This window comes from Artemia sp. Qi Xiang Cuo, chromosome 17, assembly GCF_049724085.1.
Source record: "Artemia sp. Qi Xiang Cuo chromosome 17, ASM4972408v1, whole genome shotgun sequence".
NCBI classification, from domain to species: domain Eukaryota; kingdom Metazoa; phylum Arthropoda; class Branchiopoda; order Anostraca; family Artemiidae; genus Artemia; species Artemia sp. Qi Xiang Cuo.
The window spans coordinates 59,149,314-59,175,203 of record NC_142810.1 but is presented as its reverse complement, the minus strand read 5'-3'; the positions used below and the strand labels follow the sequence as shown (position 1 = coordinate 59,175,203).

Genomic DNA, 25,890 nt, shown 5'->3' with positions numbered 1-25,890 from the left:
TGATCTGTTTCCATCGCTACTTTCAACGCTAGTCTGTTGATTTGCGTTGAACGCTAGTCAATTAATTAACAAAATTAATTTATCTATTTTATAATTAAATTGATCCATTTTATAACGAGAGGAAATGTTTGCCAAGTTTCGTTTTTCCCCAAGTATATCTGCTTAAAGCAAGGTTTTGTACTTCCGTATTATATGATACACACTCGAAAATTTGGATTGCGAAGATGAGGTAATAACCGATTTTCATGGTCTTTATACCAGACAATTAGCTTCGGCTCGGTGGAAAACTACATTGTAGCTATATTTTAATTAAATATTTAGTTGGTATTTTGGTTAGGTTAGGTATTTATATAATGCGTTCTCTGCGGCCTCCCTACCATAATTCTTTGTTATAGTTTTCATAATTTTGTTACTAACGTTTTGCATTTTAATCATATTTTGTTTTATTTCATTAGCATTCACCAAGCTTCACTTCTCGAGTGTGTACCATATAATATGGAGCTACTCAAAGTCTTATGTAATTTTGATTTCAATTGCTTCCCTGAAAGACTGTAGTCGCTTATTTTCCTCTCATGTTTCCTTTTAGTTTCCTAAGGTCATTCCCTTAAGGTCATTTATTTTGGACACTTGGGTTGCTGCATCTGGTATCGGATAATCTGGGTAGTGGAAAGCATGGAGGGGTAACCTATTTAGTTTCATGAAAAAACTAAAACTGGTATCGTATAAAAGCTGGTATTGGAAAGCATGGAGGGCTAACCTATTTAGTTTTATAAAAAAAAACTAAAATTGGTATCAGATGAAAGCTTGTATCGGAAAGCATGGAGGGCTAACCTATTTAGTTTTATATAAAAAAAACTGGTATCGGATAAAAGGTGGTATCGGAAAGCATGGAGGGCTAACCTATTTGGTTTTATAAAAAAAACTAAAACTGGTATCGGAAAGCAAAGAGGGCTAACCTATTTAGTTTTATAAAAAACTAAAACTGGTATCGGATAAAAGCTTGTATCGGAAAGCATGGAGGGCTAACCTATTTAGTTTTATATAAAAAAAATGGTATCGGATAAAAGCTGGTATCGGAAAGCATGGAGGGCTAACCTGTTTAGTTTTATAAAAAACTAAAACTGTTATCGGAAAACATGGAGGGCTAACATGTTTAGTTTTATAAAAAAAAAATCTGTCATACTACACAATATTCGAACAGAAGAAAATGATAATTGTAAGAGTTCAGATTTGATTTAACTTAAATCTATATATATATATATATATATATATATATATATATATATATATATATATATATATATATTGGAAATTGAAATAAAACACGTTCTACTGTTCATTTTAGACCACACATAAAGTTTGGAAAATTAGCTTTTGAAATTTTAAAGAAAAATGAATTAAAGTAACAATAGCCTCTAAGTGCTAGAGCTAAATAAAAAGAAGGATGGCAATTAGAAACAGCAATCAAGTCTTCTGCAAAGCTGTTAAAATTTAAGTAACCATAGTTAAACAGTCATTTTGAAATAGTCAAACCAAAGGCCATATACATACTATTTCATAATTCTTGTGTAGTAAACTAACGAAATACTATCTGAATGTACATTCATATTATATTACAAATTTCTATTAAATTACATATTATGTATTTTTATTTTTTTTACATTATATTTTCTTATATTGTATCTATTTTATATATTTTTATTATTTATATATATTTTATATTTATTATATTTGATATTCTATTACAATTCGAACAATTTCAGAGAATGCAATTATTAAGATCCAAGGAAGACTTGCTAACTTGTTAACAAGTCTATAAAGATTATTATATATTTTTATAATATTATATACTATTTTATGTGAATGGTGTATTATTTTCATATATTATCATACAGTCTATGAATTTTTCCCAAGGAATTGTCTAAGGATATTCTTTGGAACTCGTTTGACTGAACTTACATCCAACAATGAACTATACGAAACATATGGTTTGATTCCAGTTTCTAGGCCTAGAATGTAAGAAATGTTGAGATGGCTACGTCACGTTTTACGGATGAAAGATGGTACATTGCCAAAGATTGTACTTTTGGCTGTCTATTTTGGGCCAAACGAAAATCAGGTCTCCCCCAAATGGGTTAGGAAGAGGTCGTTAGAAAGGGTTAAAAGGAAACTGGAACCTCATGGGGGAGTGGGGGGGGGGGTAAAGAGTGAAGCTTTAAATGGGTCTAGTTAGAGAAGGAGCATGAACAGCTTTACCAACCTGAGGCGGCTTGGTGCTGTAGTGAGGTGTTAGTAGTAGTAGTAGTAAGCACAACATAAATCAACGGTATGGGTGACCATTTTTTCGTTGTCATCTCAAGAGCACTCAAATAAAAATTTCGTAAGAACCATTTGTAATAATTTAAACCAGTTCTAACCATATTGGCTCAAATGGTCGCTCACTTTCAACCACTTGGAGTAAATTCGCAGCTCTGCATTTTCCACCACGAGTTGCACGCAACTGTTAGGTGTAACTGAATTCCGCCCTGCCGCACCACGAATAGAAAATTCCGCGCAACGTAGTGTACGTGATTTTTTTGAAATGATTAACCCCTCGCATTGACTACCTGTAATGAAGAAAACAGAGAGGCTGGGAACAAGATAAGGCCAATCTTTGCTAAGGAAATAAAACAGAATAAAATCGGATATTTTGACAATGGCATCCGCTAAACCGCCAATAGTTTGAAAAATATAAAACGAAAATAAATGAGCAACCTAGGAAACAAAGAAACAAAATGTTCAGCAATAAACATCAAAAACTTTGCTCATAGCGACAAAATAAAAAAGAATCATGAAAAGCTGCCCGGTTACTTGAAGAACAAACAGAGGTCTGAATTAGAAAAAAAGAACGAAAAAATGAATCTGCAGACTAGTTCCACCATCTCCGGAGTTTTTGGGTTTTCCCCGAATTTCCCTCAAGGAAAATTGGATTCTCCGAAATCTCACAAAAGAAGGAAAAAAGAAAGAAAAAAAAACAAACAAACATAAATACACAAACGTTAAGACTAAACATAAATCAGTAATCGTCGTTAATTCCTAAAGAGAATTAGCCTCTTTTTTTACCAGAGTCCGGGGAAAATCGAAAAATTCGGGATAAGGGACCATCAGTTGAAAATGAATCCAATCAAAGACCTTTGAAGTAGCTAATATCCTGCTTAGTTTGAATTTATTTCACCTCTTTCAAGCTTCTCTTTCATTTTCTAAGTCAGATGTAGATTTCCTTTCAAGAAATTCATCGTAAATAGGGGTTAACAAAAATGACCCTATTTGGGGAATCTGGTAGGTTCATTCAGTACATACTCCCTATAAAGTCCCTAATTTATTTTCTATATACCTCCTAAATGGACTGCGGCAATTTTTTTTGGTGAAAACTAAATCTGCTTAATCAAAAGAAAAAAAAGGAAAAACCAAAAAGTAATTATCCAACGTGTAGAGGGTTAACTCAGATTCAAAGTTCTTTGCCAATTTCGCAATTTCAGCAATTTCTGTATTGATAATTTCTGCTCGCATAATATCGCCCCCAGTTGTTGACTAGCTCTACCAATATAGAATTTACCAACGAACAGAGGACAGCCTGAACTCCCTAAATTTGCAACAAAAAAAAAAATATTGGATTTATTCTTGAAAGATAAATTTAGGCTATGCCTACGTAGATTTTTCCAAATTTATCATCAAATTTTAGAATATCTGATAATACCATGAAATGTTTCTCATTTTTTTTTTCAATGAGAAATTGCCAAAAGGACGGGATTGGCTCGAAAATGTGAGATCAGTGACGTCGTAAAAATAAACCAATAGAATTAAAGCACACCTTTTTACCACAGAAGAATAAAACGGTTGTCTTAGTACCTCTCCAGTAGTGTTGTAGGCTACTCTAACGGTTTGTGGTAACGAACTGTAAGTAAGGAGTGATGCTGCTCAATAGGTACCGAAAGTCTAAAAAACAGAGCCTGATAACAATGGGAACATCAAAAGAATTGGATTTGGATGCTTATTCAAAATATATAAAACTCATCGAAATTAATGTTACCCAACATAAGTTAAGTGCCTGAGAAAAATTTTCTAATGTTTGAAAAAGGGGGAAACACCCCCAAATATCAAGTGATCTTAATGGAAATCACACCAGCCGATAAAACATATCAGAAAACCCTGCTGTACAGGTTCTAAGCTCCCATGCACAAAAATATGGAATTTTGCATTTTCGCCAGAAGCAAGATTATAAAACGAACATAAATTATTACGTATGTGCGGGGGTTGCCCTGCCTTCGATATCTCGCTCCTTACGTACTAATGTTTTCATTTAGTACTTTTAAAAGAGCTTCTTATTGTTCTAATTAAACGGCACTTGTGTACCAGGAGTCATTCTTAACTAATTGGAACAAAAAGTCAAACTTTTTGCATAAAGAGCGAGGTATTATTGACGGTGCAACCTCCCTAATATATATAATAATTTTTGTTCATTTTAAGTTTTAATGTTGCTACTTAAGTTGAAAAAACTTGTTTTTTTTTCATTTAATCGTATGACACACCTAAAATGTTTTCCAATTTTCTATGTAGAGCTTCTCATATTGAAAGTTATTTTAAAGTACTTAGGACAATAAAATAGAAACACTTTGGGCCCACCTTAGGTTGTTTCATGCCTTAAAATTTTCTATTTTCCTTTGGTTGCTTCAAAACAACGAAGTTTCTATGGCTTTACCAAATTTTGATCAGCGTTGCCACGTTGGACCATGAAAATGAAAAACCAAAACTACCTAGTTAGATTTGGCAACGCTTTTCGTCCGTAAAAAATTCAAATGTTATCATTCTCTTGATCTTTAAAGTAAATTGATTCTTAAACTGTGTTCTCTTAAATTAAGCAATTTTATCTCTTAAATTTTTTCCAGTTATCTCTGCCAAAGTTCCTGGAACTAAGAACAGGAGAAAATGCAATACTTATGTTAAGGTATGTACCGAATTATTGCTCTAAAATTCATTGGCAAATCAGCGATGCCAAATCACGAAAATATAGGGGAGCTGCAGGGCCGTATTCGGGATTTTTGTTCGAGGGGGGAGGGTACTTTTGTTTGGATGTGCTTTACCAAAAAACTTAACAAAATGCAGTAGTAGAAATTTGTTTATATTTATTTTTTTGCTTTTGTACGAGTTGGACCTTGGGAAAATTTTCTGGTGGCTCTTGTGCATTATGAAGTCAATTTATTTGGATTAAGTTCAAGTTTTGAGAGGAAGACTATCTCGTCAAAACAGCAGAACACAAGATGAATTTTTGAATTTTCACTTATAAAAATTACTGAATGCCAAAAGAACCTCGCTATCTAAGAACTTCGGTATCTAAGGACCTCAATATTTAAAAGCTTTCAAAAGAACATCTACGGCTAATCTTATCATCCTAAAATGGTTCTATCCCATACTAATACTGAAGCTTAAAGCTGGCAAATATCGAAGGATGTATGCAGAGACGTAGAAGTGGCAATCCAATACTGAAGGATGGGGCATACTGAATACTAAAGGACATAGAATATTGAATAAAATACTGAAGAATGTGGCAATTACTCAGGGTGTATGTAAGGACGTGGATGTGGCAATCTAATACTGAAGAATGTGGCATGCTAAATACTGAAGGACATAGAATACTAAAGGATGTGACAATACTGAATACAGAAGGATGTGGAAATTACTCAGGATACATGCAGGGATGTGGATGCGGCAACCTGAATATTGAAGGACATACAATACTGAATAGAATACTGAAGGATGTGACAATACTGAATTGTGAATGATGTGGAGATTACTCAGGATGTGGCAATCCAGTACTGAAGGATGTGGCATGCTGAATACTGAAGGACATAGAGTTCTGAAGGATGTAACAATACTGAATATTGAAGGATGTGGCAATTACTCGGAAGTATGCAGGGCATGCTGAATACTGAAGGACATAGAGTTCTGAAGGATGGGACAATACTGAATATTGAAGGATGTGGCAATTACTCGGGAGTATGCAGGGACGTACGCAGGAGACCATGTCTACATCGCAAATCCTAAAGTTTCCTGAACTTATTGGCCCTTCTTATTCAAATTATCGAAAAAAAACTTTTTTATTAATGGACCCTCCCCCCCCCCCCGAAGAACAGTTCCTTTATTTCTACCGGGACGTATGTACCGTTTAGTTTATTGAGATTTATATGCCTTCAGGAAACGAGTACGTTAATTTAATGAACACTCATGCAAAAGACCGCAAAAACTTGACCTATCAATCTAAAGGTGTAACATAAATTGATCTTTCGTATACAAACCCTGTATTAGTGACTTCATTTTTAAGCGCGGTCAAATGCCTATCCTTAATGAAAGTTATTAATTATTATGAAGCAGGCTATCACATCAAATGCTGTGTGTACCAAGGTTAAGGTCAGGATAAATTTGATGGTTCAAGGGATTGCCCACTCTCCGCCATCTCTTGTTCACCAGAGCATCAGGTCAACACTTATTATGTGACACGGGGCACACATAGACCATGCTGCGCCACGTGTGGCATATATTCACCCCTTGGTATTTGCGTGTTTTTAGAAGTACACAGCCCCTGCTATAAATCATTCCGACATTCTAAGGCTAGTTTCAATGATCCGGGCCAATACGCACGATTTTTGGGGGGAGGGCACCAATGATTGAATAACAAATTTTTAATTAATTTGGATATAAAATGCCCAGAAATTTGGAAAAAATAGGATTTCGGGGGGAGGCGGCCGCCGAGGTCTCCCTGGGTACGTCCTTGATGTAGTCTAAAAAATGAGGTTATACTCAGGGTTTATGCTTGAATTTTGGAAACCTATGTGGTTTTTATGTAAGTATATACCATTAAAGTTGATTTATTTTTAGCTTTTTATTTTCTTTTTTAGCTGTCTTCCATACCAAGCATGGGTTCAAACGCACATTGTCGAACAAGATTAAAGAAATGCACCAACAGTCCATTTTTTGACGAAAGGTTTTCATTTGAAATCAACCCATCAATTAAGGAAAGGCGACTGTTTCTGTCTGTTTGGAATCGAACGCCAAACAAAAGGTTAGTTTGAAAAACAATATTGCACTATTTAACAGAGCTTATGCTTTTACGTAATTTCTAGAAGAATTTTTTTTAAGTTAATAAATATAAATGATATTTTTGCGCTTTTCAGGTACTTATGGAATAACGTTTGACGGGCAGAAACCCCCTCATTGTATTTAAGCCAGTGTTTATTGTTGAATATTTTTATTGGGAGAGGGGAAGGAGAGTGAAAAACCAAAAAAAGTGAATTTGAAGGTTATAATTTTGACCTTTCAAGTAACAGGGGCTCTTGGACAGTTTGATAGTGGGGTGGCTTCTGCAAAAGCACTTACACCGTAATTTTCAAGGCCGAAAATAACACGAACCGAAAACGTAGAAGTATTAGTAAAATAATAAATTATAATCGTCAATGTGAATAAGAAGTGCCTAGAAATTCGGGAAAATTTTGATCTTTTTTAGGGGGGCCAGGCTTCATGGCCACCCTTCCTGCATGCGTACTGCCTCTACATTGTAGTTCTAAAATCGTAAGTGATGTCAATCCAGATTTAATTCCTACATGAGTAAAATAAAGCTTGAAATCAAATCATTTGCTCTAATAAATTAAGTTATAATTTGAGGAAACATACTCAGCACGTCCAGTTCCTTTGAATAGAGCTCGCTTACTTAAATTTTTAGATCTACAGGGAATCTTCCTGGGGATTACACCAAATGAGTGCGACAGGTCTCCCAGCTAATGGAGGGGTGACGCAAGGACCTTTGCAGTTAAGAAGCGTCGTTAATCCATGCACTAGACGAGAAAACGACTGGTGATGTGGCGGTCGAAGCACAAATTGAAATTACCCAAGTCTACTTTACTTATTAGTTTAACTGGAAAACGTCAAAGGAAAGGAGTGTTATATTTTTACAATGGAGTTGCCATGTCCTTATTCATCACGTTTGGGTTAACTTTAAAACACCATGGGCAGTGAAAGTCAAATCTGAATTTTTGAGTTGGTTAATTGGAGACTTGCACAACCACATAGGCTATATTCTAAAAATTGGAAAAAATTTAGAATCAAATTATTAAATTATTCATTAATTATTTAACGAATTCTTGTAATTGTTGTAATTTTATAATATTAAATTATAAATTTATAAAAACAAAACTTCGATACGGATTTATGCAGATTTTGACAGTGATGGATGCAAAATTGAAAAAAGAAAAGGGGGGGGGGAATTCAGCAAGATTTTAAGCACAAACAAATAGCTACAAAGAGCTTAATGAGGTTTAGCTTTCCTTGAATGTGCAGTTGTTTCTGGTAGGGGGTCCCAATTAGGGGGGGGGGATGGCTCCTAGATTTTGAAAAAAAGTTTTATATTTTAACTGAAAAAATGGAAAATTAACAAAATTGTACCCCCCCCCCTACATTCCCTCTTTCTATATTTTCGTCAAATGGCGTCCCTGGCCTCTGGAAATCAACTGCTTGATAGCCTCTGAATTTTATATAGTATGAAAAATGTTGTAAAATAATTTAACTAATTTAACTAATAATGTTGTAATTTAACAAATAAATTAAAATAAATGTAACTAATTAGCTTTACATGTTTATTTTCCCAGTTCGATCAGCGAACAAAAATTCTTTTTATTTCGTTATCGTTGGAACTTTAACAACTTGATAAGATTTGAAAATGAAAAGATATTTGGTAGGCTAAATGACAGGAATGCCCCTTCTTTTCCACTCTAACTGTATTAATTCGTTCCATGTGATTCAATACTTTTATAACCTTTAATTTTCTTATTTTGTGGGTCAAACCCTCAGATGACCAAAATCCATCTGCAAAACAAAATAAACCTTCTTTTCGCATTAATGAATCACCTGTGGTAATAAAATAGGGAGCAAAAAGAGCTAGAATCCACTGTACAATAGATACCCACAAAGGGGCAGAAGGGTATCTACCCTTTTAAGAAGAAGAAAATATACAAAAAAGCACAACGTTTTTAACAGCCTGGAATAATCGATTTTCCGTGAGCAAATCAATGGGTTTAAATTTAGTGAAAAAAACAAAAAGAAAAGCAAAAGAACAGTGCTTGATTCACCAGCGCTACCAGCAAAGAGGCAGACTTGGTATTTCTCCTCAGGATTAAAGGAAAATACAAAATTTGACACACTTCTTTTTTGTTTTAAAGTTAATGATGATCTATTTCTAATGAGTCATAAAATGAGTCACTTGGGGTAAAAATAAAGGAGAAAAAAACAAGAGTGTTTTCTTCCCTAGTAGGCCTACTATCTTGAACAAAGGGTACTCCCGAGGGAAATACTTTACAATTTCCCCTTTCTGAAGAAAAGAAAACACAAAAGGAAGCAGAAGTTTTTTTTTAACATGACACTATTTCGAACACTTTAACTGCCAAACAAACTATTTCGAACACTTGAGCAAACTTTTTTTTTTGCAAGAATCTTGGAAATTTTTCTTGGTCTTGCCTCTCCTCACCAAAACTTCTTCTGTTACCCTTGTGTGATATCGAGCTAATATACTGGACAATCAATATTCCACTTATGGCCAGGGAAGCTAACTGGAGGAGGATGGAGGAGGTTTAATTGCCCCTATCTAGACTTTAGAAAATACTTTTTTGAATTTTTGCCGGAAAAAAATCGTTTTTAAATAAAAATACCAATTTTGGCATTTTTATTGAAAAATTAAAAAATTGCTACCCCTTGATATATCCGTGAGTCAGTGCTGCAGCCTATAGAGTTAAAACAGCAAATATTGTCTAATCGATTTTAGGAAATGCGTAAGCGTCTCAACATCGTAATTACGGTGAACACAAACCCTGTATAACACAACAGCTAAATCTGTAAATCACATCTAAACAAAGTAGTTTGTAATTTTGTTTCAGATAAATTCTGTAGTTCGAGAATTAGATATTCCATATAAAGAGATAATAATTAATAGATCCCACTATAATAGTCCATAAATTATACTAATCGCTTATGAACTAACTTAGTTAATTCATCCTTTCACTGACTGCGGTTTCGGATTTTTGTGAATAGTAATTATTTGTACGAAATTTCCAAACAACGTTTTATTCAACTTATTTATCCGACGTTATTGATTCGTGCGACGTTATTGATTCGTGCGACGTTATTGATTAATGTTATGTTTCATGTAGTGTTCTTGTAACCCCGAACGGGGTGGGAAATGGAAAGGAAGGGGGAAATTCATGGGAGGGGGTAAAGAGTAAAACTTTGAATAGACAGGGTGGAAGAGGATACTGTGTCTTATTTATTTGATATTATGTTTTATTTCTTCTTAATTGATGATTCTGCTGAAAAATGATATAGTGCGTACTGTTGGTGAATTACACTATTTTTTAGTCTCCTGAAGTGATAGTTACTTCCAAGGATTTATCCTGGGGGGTTTTGGTGGTTTTATCCCCCCCCCCCCCCGAAATGTTTGCCTGACTCGTAAAAACGTAATAAAAATAGATATAAAAAATTTATTATGCTTTTTTGAGAATTTTTGAGTAACCTCGGCCCCCGCCCCTAGAAAAAATTCTTTTGTAAAACACCGCCCGAAAAATATACTGGATACGGCCCTGGCTACTTCCCTGTAATAGCGCCGTAGATCTGTCACTGCTTGCCAATGCGAGACCCGGGGTTCATTTCCAGCTACCGCAAGGTTGGATGGCAAGCTTGTCACTTATCCCTGTAAAAAAAGACCCAGCAGTTGAAACTTCGATGATTTTAGACCCCCTATGTAGCATCAATGACTCTGAAGGATCTTCATCCGTCTTATGTTGTGGTGATCCAGATGAAAAAAAGACGTAAAGCGCTGTTGAAATTTTGGATGGATAAAGTTATTTATCCAACATTAAGGATTTTAGTACATAGTAGTCATTAATACGAGGTTTCACAAATAACGGTTTAGCTTATAACAGACCCTAGTGGTTGAAATGGACAGTTTTAAGAGGTTTAAGAGGTTTCATAAGAGGTTTCCCAAATTACTTTATACCTTCAATACATGACGGTCTTTTATTTTATGTTTCCTTGGGTGGTGATTACTCTCCTGTGGCAGGGGCGTAATTTGCTATAAGGCAGGGGGCAACTAACCCACCCCCGCCAGACCTCAGTTTGCCTGGGGTCAAAATTAGAACAATCCTACATTATTCATATATCCAGAGAAACAGATAAGTTTTCTTTAGTATATCTTTGCCTTTATGGTAATATATGACTCATTTTTTTCTGTTTTCACTGTCATTTTCACTTGATTTATGAAAATTGGCACCAACTTTGCCCCCCCCCCCCCAGGATTTTGACGAAATTATGCCACTGCCCCGTGGTAGTGTTTGATCTCTGTTTGGCAATGCGGGATCCAATTTTCGGTTCTTATGGCCCTATTGATTCTTATGAGCCCTGGTCATTTATAAGAGGCTTTCAGATTTTAGGTAATGCAGCTGACCCTACTAATTCTTTTGAGCAATGGTCATTCGTAAGAAGTTTCCCAAATAACGTAACACCTTATTTAATTAAAGATATTTTTCCCCTAAGTCTCCCTAAGCGATGATCCTGATGAAAAGATAGGATATGTGCTGTTTAGGCTTTGGATAGATATACTTGTTTATCTGACAATATTGATTCTTGTGAACAGTAGCTATTTAAAAGAGGTTCAGTGACTGACATTTTAGTTTATTTAACAAACTTTATTGATTCCTGTGAGCATTGGTCATTCATAAAAGGTTGTCTTATGCCTTACATGCCTTATAATTATGGCTTGTTTATCTCTTGGTATTTTTGAAATGTTTTCAAGTAATTTTCAAAAATAGAGAGGGTTAGATGCTGGTTAGGTATTACTAAAGGGAGTTGCTGAAATAGTTATAAATTCGATTGGATGCATAGACCAGCCACCAAATGGGACAGTGCCGCATCGAACTTTCGACTTCATGTCTTCTTAAATTTATAGACACATGTAAGGCCCCATATGAGACGACTCTCCCGTCGACATCAAATTTTGCATACGGCATCAAAATGCGCCGCTCCTGAGTGTCATTTCCAAAACGAAGATGGTTAGAAAATTGATTATTTCCTCTTAAGGAACGTATTTTTAATGGGAATTGGTGAAATATAAATAAACTCTATTGAATGGATAAATGAAATGCCATATTAGATAGTGCTGGACGGAGCTTGTGGTCAACATTATTCTACAACATAGTTGCAATATCAGACGCCACCTAGTAAAGAAAGATTAATAAAAGGCATGATATGGCCGCTTAGATCAGATAACCCTAAGTGAAACTACTGCCCAATCGTGGACACTGGAGAGGAGATCTTCCGGGGAAACTGATGGCCACCAGTGCATCACATATGCACTATAAGCAAGTGAATTGTGGTGGCTTAGGATTGCTGCTGGTTCAAACTTAGCCAAAGATTGTTAAATTGTTAACAATTTAACCGGGTTCATCCTTCTTGATAAGATAATTTCGAATGTTTGTACTTCTTTCGTATTGCCTTTTAATTCTGGGTTCAGTAAGAAACCGGGTTCAGTTTCTTTACTTACACGTTTTTTTTTACTAAATTTAACGAAAAAGGTAGAAACACTAATTCATATACCTTTATGTTTAATTGCTATTAAAATAGAACACAAGAGTAATTTTATCTGGCGCGGGAAATATTTTTTTGTGGAGATTGAGTGTTAGGCCAAACATGTCTGAGAACCACTGGCTTAAATGATGAAGAACGGTCACTAGCCTATATACGTGAAGATACTGGGGTGGATACCTCTCACTATCGATATTTTTTTGAAGAGATAAATACGTAATTGACATACTGAATATAAGTACATACTATAGGCAACAAATAAAATCTTGTTTTAAACTTTCCGATTGAGGTAATACAATACGTTTTTTTCCTCATAAAGGAATTGTAATAGTCATTCGTGACGATTCTCTTTAATTACAAGTTGTAGCATAGATACTGAGGCATAGAATTATTTTCAAGCTTCTCGGGTGGGTACACCACCCTTCCCTAAAGCCCTTGCTTATTCAACGTGGGGATCAAAAGTCAAGCTAAGCTCGTGTATTTTCATGGTAATGATGGTGGTTACTGGCCATGATTAAATAAAAAAAGACAAGTTTTTTAAACTGAAAGTAAGGAGCGACATTAAAACTTAAAACGAACAGAAATTATTCCGTATATGAAAGGGGCTGTCCCCTCCTCAACGCCTCGGTCTTTACGCTAAAGTTTTTTATTGTTTTAAAAAAAAAAGTTGTGATACCGAGTCAAACTTTAGCGTAAAGAGCGAGGCGTTGATGAGGGGACAGCCCCTTTCATATACCGAATATTTTCTGTTCGTTTTAAGTTTTAATGTCGCTCCTAACTTTCAGTTTAAAGAACTTATTTTTTTTAATTTAATTTCTGATCGTTTTTTAGTTAATGCAGCTTTTATTTTGGCTCACCGTTATTGAAAAAGTAAACAAAATTTGCATAAAAATTTTACTTTTCTTTTGCTAAATGGGTGTCTCTAAACTTGGTTATGACGTACTTTAAAAATTAACTTACGTAACTAACTTCTATATTCGTATATTTTTCTTCTGGCAAAAAATACAAAGTTGCAGATTTTTGCAGATACGAGCTTGAAACCTATGTAATAGGGTTTTTTGATACGCTGAATCTCACGGTGTGATTTTCATTAAAATTCTTTCACTTGTAGGGGATGTTTCCCCCTCTTTAAAAAATCGGGTAAATTTTCTCAGGCTCGTAGCCTTTGATGAGTAATACTAAACTTAATAAAATTTATATATTTAGAATCAGCATTATAAACACATTCTTTTGATACGTTTATTGACATCAAAATTCCGTTTTTAAAAGTTTCGATTACTATTGAGCCGTATCGCTTGTTTTTTTTATTGTTTCTTTTTTATTACGTATATGCTATTACGTATATGAGGGGGTTCTCCCCTTAGTCAATACCACGCTCTTTACGTTAAAAGTTGAAAAAAAATTTGATTCACAAACCCCTGAATCACAAAGGCCGTTTAATTAGAATAGCTCTTTTGAAAGCGCTAAAAAAAACTGTAGCGTAAAGAGCGAGGCATTGACTTGGGGGAGAACCCCCTCACATACGTTATAATTTCTGTTCATTTTAAGTTCTAATGTTGCTTCTTACTTTCAGTTGAAAAAACTTGTTTTTTTATATTTAATTTCTGATCGTTTTTTAAATAATGCTTGGAAATCCGGCGCCCCCTTCATAGAAATGTCCCTTACCCCAAAGAAACATCCTCCATGGACAGACTCTCCAGAGTAACCCTCTCCTCTAGCCCCCCCCCCTCCAGAAAAAATCATTCCTGAAAATTTTTGTATACTTCCAAATAACAAATAAATAATGCTGGCAAGTCCGGCGCCCCCTTCATGGCAATTTCCCTTCCCCCATGAAAACTTCCTTCATGGACAGATCCTCCAACATACCCCCCGACCCACCCCCCACTACCAGAAAAAAACCCTCCTGAAAACTTCTGTATACTTCCCAATAACCAATACTATATGTTAACATTGGGTAAAGTTCATAATTTTTAGCCCTCCCCCTGTGGACTTCGGGGGATTAAGTCATCCTAAAAGACATATTTATCATATTTTCGGCCATGCTGAACAAAATGGCTATCTTAAAATTTTCATCGGGTGATTTTGAGAAAAAAAGAGGCGTGGGAGGGGGCCTAGTTGCCCTCCATTTTTTTTGTCACTTAAAAAGGGCACTAGAATTTTTAATTTCCGTTCGAATGAGCCCTCCCACGATATTCTAGGACCACTTGGTTGATACGATCAGCCCTGAAAAAAACAACAAAAAAACAAACAAATAAACACGCATCCGTGATCTTTCTTCTGGCAAAAAATGCAAAATTCCACATTTTTATTGATGGGGCCTTGAAACCTCTAGAGTAGGGTTTTCTGATACGCGGAATATGATGGTATGATTTTCATTAAGGTTCTAAGACTTTTAGGGGGTATTTCCCCCTTTATTTTAAAATAATTTAAATTTTTTCAGGTGCGGACCTTTTGATAGGTAGCACTAAACTTGATGAAAAATTATATATTTGAAATCAGCATTGAAATCTGATTCTTTTGATGTATCTATTGGTATCAAAAACCCGTTTTCTAGAGTTTCGGTTACCATTAAGCCGGGTCGCTCCTTACTTACAGTTCGTTACCACGAACTGTTTGATACTTGACCTTCTGTCCCTGGGCAGCGGAGAAAATCTATCAGCGCACCTCAAAGCGGTGGATGGGTGTAAACACCACTGAACCTCGCGCCTTGCGAGGTAGTGGCTATTGGGCTCCGTATGACCCCCACAACTGGGGACCACGCGATTAGCTCTATCACGATTGTGGCGTCAGATGAAATCTAGTAAGGAACGAAATTTACCATAGTAAGCGAAAATTTAAAAACGCATTTTGAAAAGAACTGTCAAGTGAAGAAGAATTCCCAAGAAATATCAGTGGATCTTATATCCAGAGTAAAAGTTATAAATACGATTATGGTGTTCTCGGCAAGCAACGCGACCCCCGTATCAGTGCGGGTGTTGAGAAGTTAAGAAGCCAACCATGCTACGGCGTTCCTAACAGGCGACGCAACTTCGAATACGGTGGCAAAGTAAAAAATTCCTTTTCAAGACAAAAAATCTAGGAAATCCTGCTACAGCCATTAAATGGACAAAACCAAGAATGAATTTTAGGTTTTGGAATGTAAGATTTGTTAAGTAAGAGGCTATGCAATCTCTTCTTGTCCATGAGATGGAGAGGTACAACACACATACTACGCAAATCCGAGACCAAATATTCTTGTCCCAGATTTATACTTATGAAACACTACAACATTTTAATTTTCTTGATTCCGGAGTGTATGATAATTTGGGACTCCAAGGGGCTTGATCCATCACTAACGAAAGGATTAGAAATTTTCTCTTGGAATGAAACCATTCTCCTCCAGTCTAGACAGAATCAGACTAAATGGAACCTAAGTAAATTTATGAATAATCTTGGCTGTATCAGCATCGTTACTCTTGACGCTGCTGCCAGGGTTGCCAACTTTTTCGTCAATGAATATGTCCCTTGAGCATACAAAAATATGTCCTTTTCAGCCAATTTATTTCCATATTTTGTCTATAATATATCCATCTTGAAATCTTAGAAAGCAGTTTTTTTACAACTTGTAAACCTCTTTCAAAGTGGTCAGTTAACATCGAATATAATGCAAAAGTTTCATTTAGTTCAACCATAAAAAATGAACTAGTGTGAAAGCACAAAAATCATAAAAACTTGTAAACAGTAAAAAACTAATTGTTGGAGCTTAAGGCTCATCTTCCTACGGGAGTTCCGCTTGACAGGTATGGTCGGCATGAGGGTCGGCATTTTCACTTCTTTTGGTAGCTTTTTGCCAATAAGAGTATTTCTTGCGCATGTCATAAGGTACAATCCAGGAGTCAAGCGACGTTGCGGAGCGCTAGGTAAGCTGGGTTGCCCTTCAATCAGGGGGGTGACATCCCCAAAGCCATAATTACTGGATTTTTGAACAAGGCTGAACAAACTAGATGTCTACAAAGTCTGATTAGATGCGGGTTTACAGAACGGCGCGGCGCGGGGGGAGTGTCCTCACCTAACGTGCTACTAGGAGACATGACACAGAACGTAAAACAACTTAGCTCCAACTGGAGGTTAGGCGACGACACAGTACATAAAACCTTAGATGCCTCGTGGGCATTACGTACAACCCTGATTCCAGGGCGCTGTTGGATTGTGTAAACGCTGAGGGCCTTGTCGTATGTTCTTTAGACCATCTTACAAAAAATATCTATCTCAAATTTCTGTGGGATGCATCTAGGGAAAATAATACATGTGTGGAGGGGGGTTGCTCCACCCATCTCCACCAAGGGTGGAGGTGGGGGACTTACTTCAAGTGTGGCACGGCCCTAGTGTTTCAAGAATCGTTCTTTAAAAATTAGATAAAAGGTCGAACATTAGCGTAGAGAGGGGGGTATTGAGGAGGGAGTAGCCCCCGTCATATAGGGAATAATTTCGGTACGTTTTACGTTTTTATATCACTCCTTCCTTTCGGTAGAAAAACCTTGTTTTTGTATTTATTTATGATCTTTTTTTAGACAATCCCAGGAAATCCATCCTCTCTATTGAAAATTTTCCCACTAAATATTCCTTTGTATAACGCTTCTCCTATCACCCCGTGTAAAATTCTCCCGCTGGGAAATTACATCCGGACAATTCCATCCCTACTGCGAATCCTTCCCAAAAACTTTTTTGCTTACGATTCTGCCTGAAAAATGCTCCTTACCATACTTTTATTTGAAGAAAGACTTGTATTCATTTAGTTTCTGATCCTTTTTAAGGTCATCAGGGAATATTCCTGTTTGGAAAATCCCCCCCTGGAAAGTTTATCTCCCATAAATTTTCCATGAAGAATTTCCCCTGGTGATGATTCCCCCATGGAAATTTCTCCTGTGGAAAATCCCCCCCCCCAAAAAAAAGATCCCAAGAGAATTCCAACTCTGCTGAAAACTTCCCCCTGAGAGTTCCCTCAGAGTGTCTCTACATGTACAATGGGATCAACAACGAGAAAAAAGACAAATAATAAACATTCTGTATACAAATTCTGGTAAATTTTCCCCTTGTAAAACATCCCCTGAAAAGTTCACCCCCAGAAATTTCCATCCCAATGGGAAATTCTCCCCATAGAAAATTTATCCCCAGAAGATCTCCTTCCACCCTTGGTAAATGTCGGTATATTTCCCTATAACAAATACTATATGTAAACAATGGGCAAATTTCCTAACTTGCGGCCCTTCCTCTGGTGGTTATGAGGGGTCATGTCATCTCCAAACACATATAGACATATTTATTGTACCTTTCAACTATACTGAACAAAATGGCTATCTCAAAATTTTGATCAGACGACTTTCAGGAAAAAGGGCGTAGGACGGGGGCTAGTTGTCCTCAAATTTTTGGGTTACTTAAAAAGGACACTATATCTTTTATTTTCGTTTGAACCAGCCCTCTTGCAAAATCCTAGTAGCATTGGCTCGATATTATCACCCCTGGAAAAAGCAACAACAACAACTAACCACGAATCCGTGATGCTTCTTCTGGCAAACACTATAAAATTTAATTTTTATAGATAAGAGCTTGGAACCTCTACCATGGGGTTCTCTGATACACTGAATCTGATGGCGTGATTTCCATTAAAATTCTTTGACTCTGATGGTATGTTTTTTACCTTTTTCGAAAGATTGGCAAATTTCCTGAGGCTTACTAATGTGTAACACTATAATTAAAAAATATTATATATTTGGAATCAGCACAATAAACTAATTTTTTGGTACATCTCTTGATATCAAAGTTGATTACAGATCATCAAGAATCTAATTTTTTTCTTTTGCTAACTTTTCATGTTCAGTTAGTAATACTTAAATAGATAGATAATTAGATAGATGTTTTTGCCTGAGTGTTGGGAGCCAGACGTGAGTGTTAACTAAAATGATGCCTGCTTGTCTATTGTCTTTATTGTAGCGTAAAAGCAAGGAGAAATAAAATCGTTTATAGATGAAAGAATACAAACTTGTAAAGAATTTCAAGAGTATATGCAAATAGTTGTCTGCGGGAAAGAGCAAGCAACTCAAAAGAGCAAGAAAGAGAAAAAAAATTAGTAGAAAATAAGTAGTTAAGTAAATTTAGTGCTAGACAAGTAGTTTCAATACTGATTTGGTGAAAAATGACATTTTGTTTTTACAAAAATATGTAGGCCTATCCAGCGGGGAAATATTCTATTTTATGTCATAAATTTACTAAATATGTCCCTTTTATGTCCCAAATTACTAAAATATGTCCCTTTTTTGCCCTATTATGTCATTGTGTCACGGCACACAGAAATATGTCCCTTGGACATAAAATATGTCCAGTTGGCAACCCTGACAGTATACCAGTCAGATCAGGGTTGCCACCGTCAGTAGAATTTTACTAGATCTAGTAAAATAAAAAAAAATCTAGTAAATTTAGAGGATCTAGTAAATTTTCCCGAAATCTAGTAAAAAGTAATGATTTGTAGGAAACAAAACTTTTGTTATTTTCCATGAATTCAGTAAAACAATTAGGGTCCATTCATTACAAATCTGATTTCGATTATGTTAGATATTATGGCTACTATTGCTCTCATTTTTCGATTTCGTGTCAACCCTAGCGCTTAAAAATCTCTACTTTTCTCTAGGCTTCTTCTTGATACTCGCTTTGAAAGGCAAACTATTTAAAATCAGGACTGGTATGCCGGTTTAATTTGTTTTCAGAAAATTTTCCAAGATTCTCATAACAGCTGTTACGTTTTTCAGTTACCTTTGTCCCTTTTTAAAGACGCTGCTGGAAACGAACTTTTTCCATACTTGCCCAAGTTCTTTCTGACTCTCTGCAGCTTGACCCGTTCAAGTGCTGGATTAGAGAGACAGTGCTTGATTTTGTCGGTCATCAAAACTAAAAACCGGAATAGATTAAATGTCATAAAGAAAGAAAAACGGATACATTATTTCGTTTCGCGCTGAAGAAGAGAGGCGTTTGTCCTCTCGAAATATTTGCTTTGTTTTTTCAGTATTTTCATTTGGCCTATAAAAACCCCATTTTTGCTCGTTTTTCTTTATTTATGTGATGTCAGGCCAATGTGGTTTAAGAAATTAGATTAAATGTCTCGAGTGTTTCGTCTCTGATGAAAACGAAGCAACCTGTTCTCAGGTCGTCAAGTCGAGTACATGACTGGGCGATCCCCAGCGATTTGACTCGGGCTATCAAGAAATGGAATCAAGTAGATCCCTTCAGTCAGAATTCGACACTAGTGGATACTTTAAATTTGGATGAGGCCGAGTCCGATTAAAGCCTTTTAAGTGCGACTTTTGTTTAATTGTCACTACATATTTTTCTTCTTACTTGTCAATTTGTATGATTTGCCTGACATGAAGACTATTGACACAATGATATTTTTTAAAACTAATTATTGTATGTTTATAAGTTTTCTTTTTTTTTTGGCAACCCTAGTCCAATATGAGGTGTACTTTTTAATTTAAATAATTTTACAACTAAACCGGTAGCCTATTGCGTCATTCCCGTTTTTAAGTGACATAGATTGTATTGGTTTTTGATTCCCTTGAATACGAACGAGAGAGAGTCCAGAAAAAAATCAGTGAAAAAAAAATCCTAAATTAATTGCTTTAAAATTTGCCATACTTCTTTGTAAGCAGCTTATCCCTTATTTAAAGACCAGCCCAATTAGTGTTTTAAAACTGGCAAATTTCCTCTTAAAAAATGCAAAATTGAAGGGTTTAGATTTCAAACCTAAAAACAGAAACTGGGGGACAAATTTCAAAAGCCGTCGCTTTCAAACACACATCAGATTCTAAGTACTCCGTCGCCCGAATTGCTTTGTGAATATGATTTGTAGCTGTTTGTCTTCGTTGATTGTTTTTCAATTTTTCAATATATCGGAATTTTATAACTCCTAAACCATTGATAAATTAAAGCCGGGCTTCATCAGCAGGATTTCCAGAATCCAAGATCCCAGACTATTTTTTGGCGTCTTGGATACACCGCATCTGGAATATGACGCCTATCCAGTAGTACATCCAAATAATAAAAAAAAGGATTTTTGAACTTCTAGGTTTCCGTAATTTTCAATCATACTATGAAAACGAAAGAAAAAAGGAAAAGAGAAAAAAAACAAGAAAAAAGGAAAAAAGATTGTATAAATCCAAATGATTATCCTCCTATAGTAAAAATCGATGCTTGATGGTGCGCGCGCGGCGGTAGCTGCACGTGCAAAAAAAAATTTTGAGCATTTAGTAAAAACAGATCGATTTGGTAAATTTTTCTTCTCAGATTTAGTAAATTCTTCCGGGCCAGGGTGGCAACCCTGAGTCAGATAGAAAAAATTCTTGAGCACCGAACACCACTGCCTGGGACGCAGACGTAGTGAATTCACCAATTCTTATGATAAAATCACCAACGGTCGCAACCTTGGTCATGTTGAGCCAAACAAATTTAGGTGAATGAAATTATTGCTAGCTGAAACCCGAAATCAGAGTTACCATCTTTCAAGGCACGTCAGCTTTTCAAAAATTGTTGAAGAAACAAAAATATACACAAGATACTTTACTCTTAGTTTTCGCAAAATATTTATAATCATTTAAGACATAAATAGTTTCAAACTTTACATCGTATTTCACAAATAATGATGAATAACAAACAGTTTAAATGTACATTTTGCAATAACAAAATTTTGCGTAATTTTTTTTCGATCATACCATATTACAAATCCTAGCACATGAAGAGACTTGTAATAAGTAAAACGCATATAATTGAAATATAGAAGCAGAAACAAGGAGTAATTTGGAATTACCATAAAATCCTATTTCCTTTATATGTATATTAAATAAAAAAACAAGATTTTTCAATTGAAAGTAAGGAGCAAGATCAAAACTTAAAACAAATAAAAATTATTACGAATACGACGGGGGTTGCTCCCTCCTAATTACCTCGCTCTTTACGCTAAAGTCGGACGTTCTGTTCCAATTATTTAAGAATCTCTCATGAAACACAAGGGCCATTTAATAAACTTTATAAAGTTCAAAATAATAATCTTTGGTACTGTTCTATTAGCTGTAAACCACGAGAGATAGATGATAAAAGAAACTAGTCAAACAGGTTCTTTCAGCGGAGAATTGGATTGCAAACAGTGGTTTCTCACTGTGTTTACAATATTTAAACTTGTGTTTTTTGTTGTTTAGGGGGGGGGGAAGGTACCTAAGTAAGGCTACGCATTTAATATATTCTATGCTTTACCCCCCCCCCCCCCCTCTCACCCTCCTAATGTGCAAATTTGTTTCTAAACTATTACATTTTCATCATATTTTGTTTTGTTTTATTAGGATTAGCCAAACTTCACTTCTCAAGTGGCTTACAGCTAATAGAACAGTACCTAATCTTTTTTTAAAGGGTCCCAAAACTTTAGCGTAAAGAGTAAGGTATCGAGGAGGGCAATCCTCTCATATTCGTAATAATTTATTTTCTTTTTAAGTTTTAATGTTGCTCCCTACTTTCAGTTGAAAAAAAAACCTTTTTTGATTATCCTGTATTAAACACACTCTTTTATATACTGCAATGGGTACCGGTTTTGACGTGTTAATTTAAGACACCGCTATAGGGTAATACAATGTATAGCGTGGTTTTCATTGCGTATACGATATTTAAACTGGTTTTTTTTTGGGTTTGGGGGTGAGAAGGTACCTAGGTTAGGTTAGGTTACGTAATAATATATACTATGCTTTACCACCACACCCCCACCCCTAATATGCAAATATATAGCCCAAATTTTTTTTTTAAACTATTATATATTCATCCTATTTTATATTATTTCATTAGCATTAACCAAACTAGCAGTATATAAAAGAGTGCGTTTAATACAGGAGTACCACTTTTTTTTATTTAATTTCTTATTATTTTTAAATAACGCCTGGAAATCCAGACCCTCCTCCATAGAAAATACCTTGTCCCACAAAAAATTCCTCCGTGGAAAGATCCTCTCATGCAGTGCCGTATCAAAAAAAAATTTCGGGGGGGGGGGGTCAAAAACTATTTTGGGGGGGTCATGAAAAAATTAAAAAAACGCACAAAAAATTTGTTTATTTTCATTTGTGTTAGGTTTTTACGAGTCGGATAAACATTTCAGGGAGTTCAAACCCCTTAAACCCCTGGACATGGCCTTGCTCCCATGTCACACCTCGGGAAGAAAATCTACCCCCCCCCCCGAAAAGTATCTGTATGCTTCCCAATATCAAATACTAGGCCTATATGTAAACAATGGGCAAAGTTCATAGCTTGTACCCCTTTCCCCCGGTGCTGTGGCTGTTAAAGTCATCCTCAATTACATAGTTCTTAGATCCTTAGGTTCTTTGCTGTTGATCATGAGTCCTCGTTATCGAATCTGTAATCTAGTCAAAATTGATGATCTTCTTTCGGCTGAATTTATAAATACCAACGATCCTTTACTAAGAGAATTTGTTTTAAATTGGATGATTCATAATCCACGTATGCTGAACAAAATGACTATCTCAAATTTTGTTCGGAAGACTTTGGGCGTAAATGGGCGTGAGAGGGGGGTTAATTTACCCTCTAATATTTTTGGTCACTTAAAAAGAGCACTAGAACTTTTAATTTATGTTTGAATGAGTCCTTTCCCGATATTCTAGGATTATTGGTCTTATTCGATTACTCCTGGAGAAAAAAAACAGCAAAAAAAAAAAAAAGGAAGAAAAAAAAACAACAAAGAAATAAACACGTATTCGTGATCTTATTCTGGCAAAAAATACAAAATTCCACATTTTTCTTGATGGGAGCTTAAAACTTCTACAGTAGGATTTTCGGATACGCTAAATGTGATGGTATGAATTTCATTAAGATTTGTTTAATTTTAGGGGGTGTTTTCCCCTTGTTTCAACAATCCGGCAAATTTTCTCAGGCTCGTAGATTTTGATAAGTAACACTAAACTTAATGAATCTTATATATTTGGAATCAGCATAATAAATACATTCTTTCGATATATTTATTTATTTCAAAATTCCGTTTTTTAGACTTTCGCGGTTACTATTGAGCCACATGCTGGCTACTTACAGTTCGTTACCACGAACTGTAAGATTGTTTCTAAAAACTTTCTTCTGCCTTGATTCCATGTGTAAATTAAAAGTGAAGTTACTAGCCCCTCAACATTTTAAAAGATGTATAGCATGAAAACACTTATACTTGCAGAATAAACTAATTGATCCAAGTTATTACTTTAAAGCTACCAATCGCTTTTTTATAATCAACCTACTATTTGGGGTGCTGTTAAAAATAAAAGCAAAGTAGATAAGTCATTATAAGTACCTACCCCGTCATTCCGGGTGATATAATCTGATTCAAAATTAAATTTTCTTTGCAATTGTATTTTTTAATGAACAATTTTTGAAAAGCTGACGTGCCTTGAAAAATGGTAAGTCTGATTTCAGGTTTCAGCTAGCAATAATTTCATTCATCTAAAAGTGTTTTGGCTTAACATGACTAGGATTGCCACAGTTGGTGATTTTATCCTAAAATTTGGTGATTTCACTACGTCTGCGTTCCAGGCAGTGGTATTCGGTGTTCAAGATTTTTTTTTCTATCTTACTGGTATGCTGTGCCCATCGTTGCCAAATTTTTGGTTAATGAATATGTCCCTTGAGAATCTAAAAATGTGTCTTTTTCAGCCAAATTATGTCCAAATTTTGTCTATAAAAGGTCCGTCTTGAAATCACAGAAACTAGTTTTTTTACGACTGGTAAACCTCTTTCAAAGTGGTCAGTTTACATCGAATATAATGAAAACGAAAGATTCATTTAGTTCAACCATAAAAAATGAACTAGTGTGAAAGCACAAAAATCATAAAAACATGTAAACAGTAAAAAACTAATTGTTGGAGCTTAAGGCTCATCTTGCTACGTGAGTTCCGCTTGACAGGTATGGTAGGCATGAGGGTCAGCCTTTTCACTTCTTTTGGTAGCTTTTTGCCAATAAGAGTATTTCTTGTGCATGTCATAATGTACAATCCAGGAGTCAAGGAACATTGCAGAGCGTTAAGTCATCTGGGTTATCCTTCAATCAGGGGGGTGATATTCCCAAAGGAATTATTACTGGACCTTTGAACAATACTGAATAAAATAAATGTATACAAATTCTGATTGGATGCTGGTTTTCGGAACTGATAGGTGCGGGGGGGGGGGGAGGGGTTGCATTCAAATCACTTTTTACTCTTATAAAGGGCAATAAACTTGAATCAGATGAGCCCCATCTGAATTTTATACGACTACCCATTCCATAAAACCTTATATGCCCCTGGGACATAACTTACAACCCTTGTCCCAGGGCTTTTATGGGCTGTGTAAACGCTGAGGACAATGCTATACGCTCTTTAGACTATTTTTAAAAAAATTTCTGTTGGATGCATCTAGGGAAAAGAATACGTGTGTGGAGGAACGTGGCTCCACCCCTCTCCAACAAGGGTGGAGGGGGGCTTACTCCAAGGGTGGCACGGCCCTTGTGTTTCAAGAATCGTTCTAAAAAAAATTAGACAAAAGGTTGAACATTGGCATAGAGAGGGGGGTATTGAGGAGGGAATAGCCCCCCTCATATACGGAATAATTTCTGTACGTTTTAAGTTTTAATGTCACTCTTTACTTTAGGTAGAACAGCATTAGTTTTTGCATTAATATCCGATCGTTTTTAAGATAATCCTAGGAAACCAATCCCCTTTGTGGAAGATTTCACCACTAACACTTCCTCTATATAAAGCTCCTCCCTTGTAAAATTCTTCCGCCGGGAACTTACCCTCGGACAATTCCATCCCTGCTGCGAATCCTTCCCAGAATATTTTTTTTTTTGCTTACGATTCTGCCTGAAAAATACTCCTTACCATACTTTTATTTGAAGAAAGACTTATATTCATTTAGTTTCTGACCCTTTTTAAGGTCATTGGGGAATATCCCTGTTTGGAAAATACCCCCCCCCCCTGGAAAGTTTATCCCCGAGATATGTTCCATGGAGAATTTCTCCTGGTGATAATTCAACCATGGAAATTTCTCCCGTGGAAACCCCCCCCCCAAAAAAAAAAAGAATATCCCAAGAGAATTCCAACTCCGCTCAAAACTTCCCCCTGAGAGTTCCCTCAAAGTGTCTCAACATGTACAATGGGATCAACAAAGAGAAAAAAGACAAATAGCAAACATTCTGTA

The 25,890-nt window shown here is 35.7% G+C and overlaps 1 protein-coding gene across 1 annotated transcript in view; it reads left to right on the top strand.

Annotated features, from left to right (window-relative positions):
* The window catches only part of LOC148942415 (uncharacterized), a 148,774-nt gene that overhangs the window by 69,616 nt on the left and 53,268 nt on the right, over positions 1 to 25,890 (top strand). Inside the window, exons 4-5 of the mRNA XM_089103522.1 lie at positions 4,926 to 4,984; positions 6,933 to 7,096. Coding sequence (XP_088959648.1) covers positions 4,926 to 4,984; positions 6,933 to 7,096 — 223 coding nt within the window. The remainder of the gene's footprint in view (positions 1 to 4,925; positions 4,985 to 6,932; positions 7,097 to 25,890) is intronic.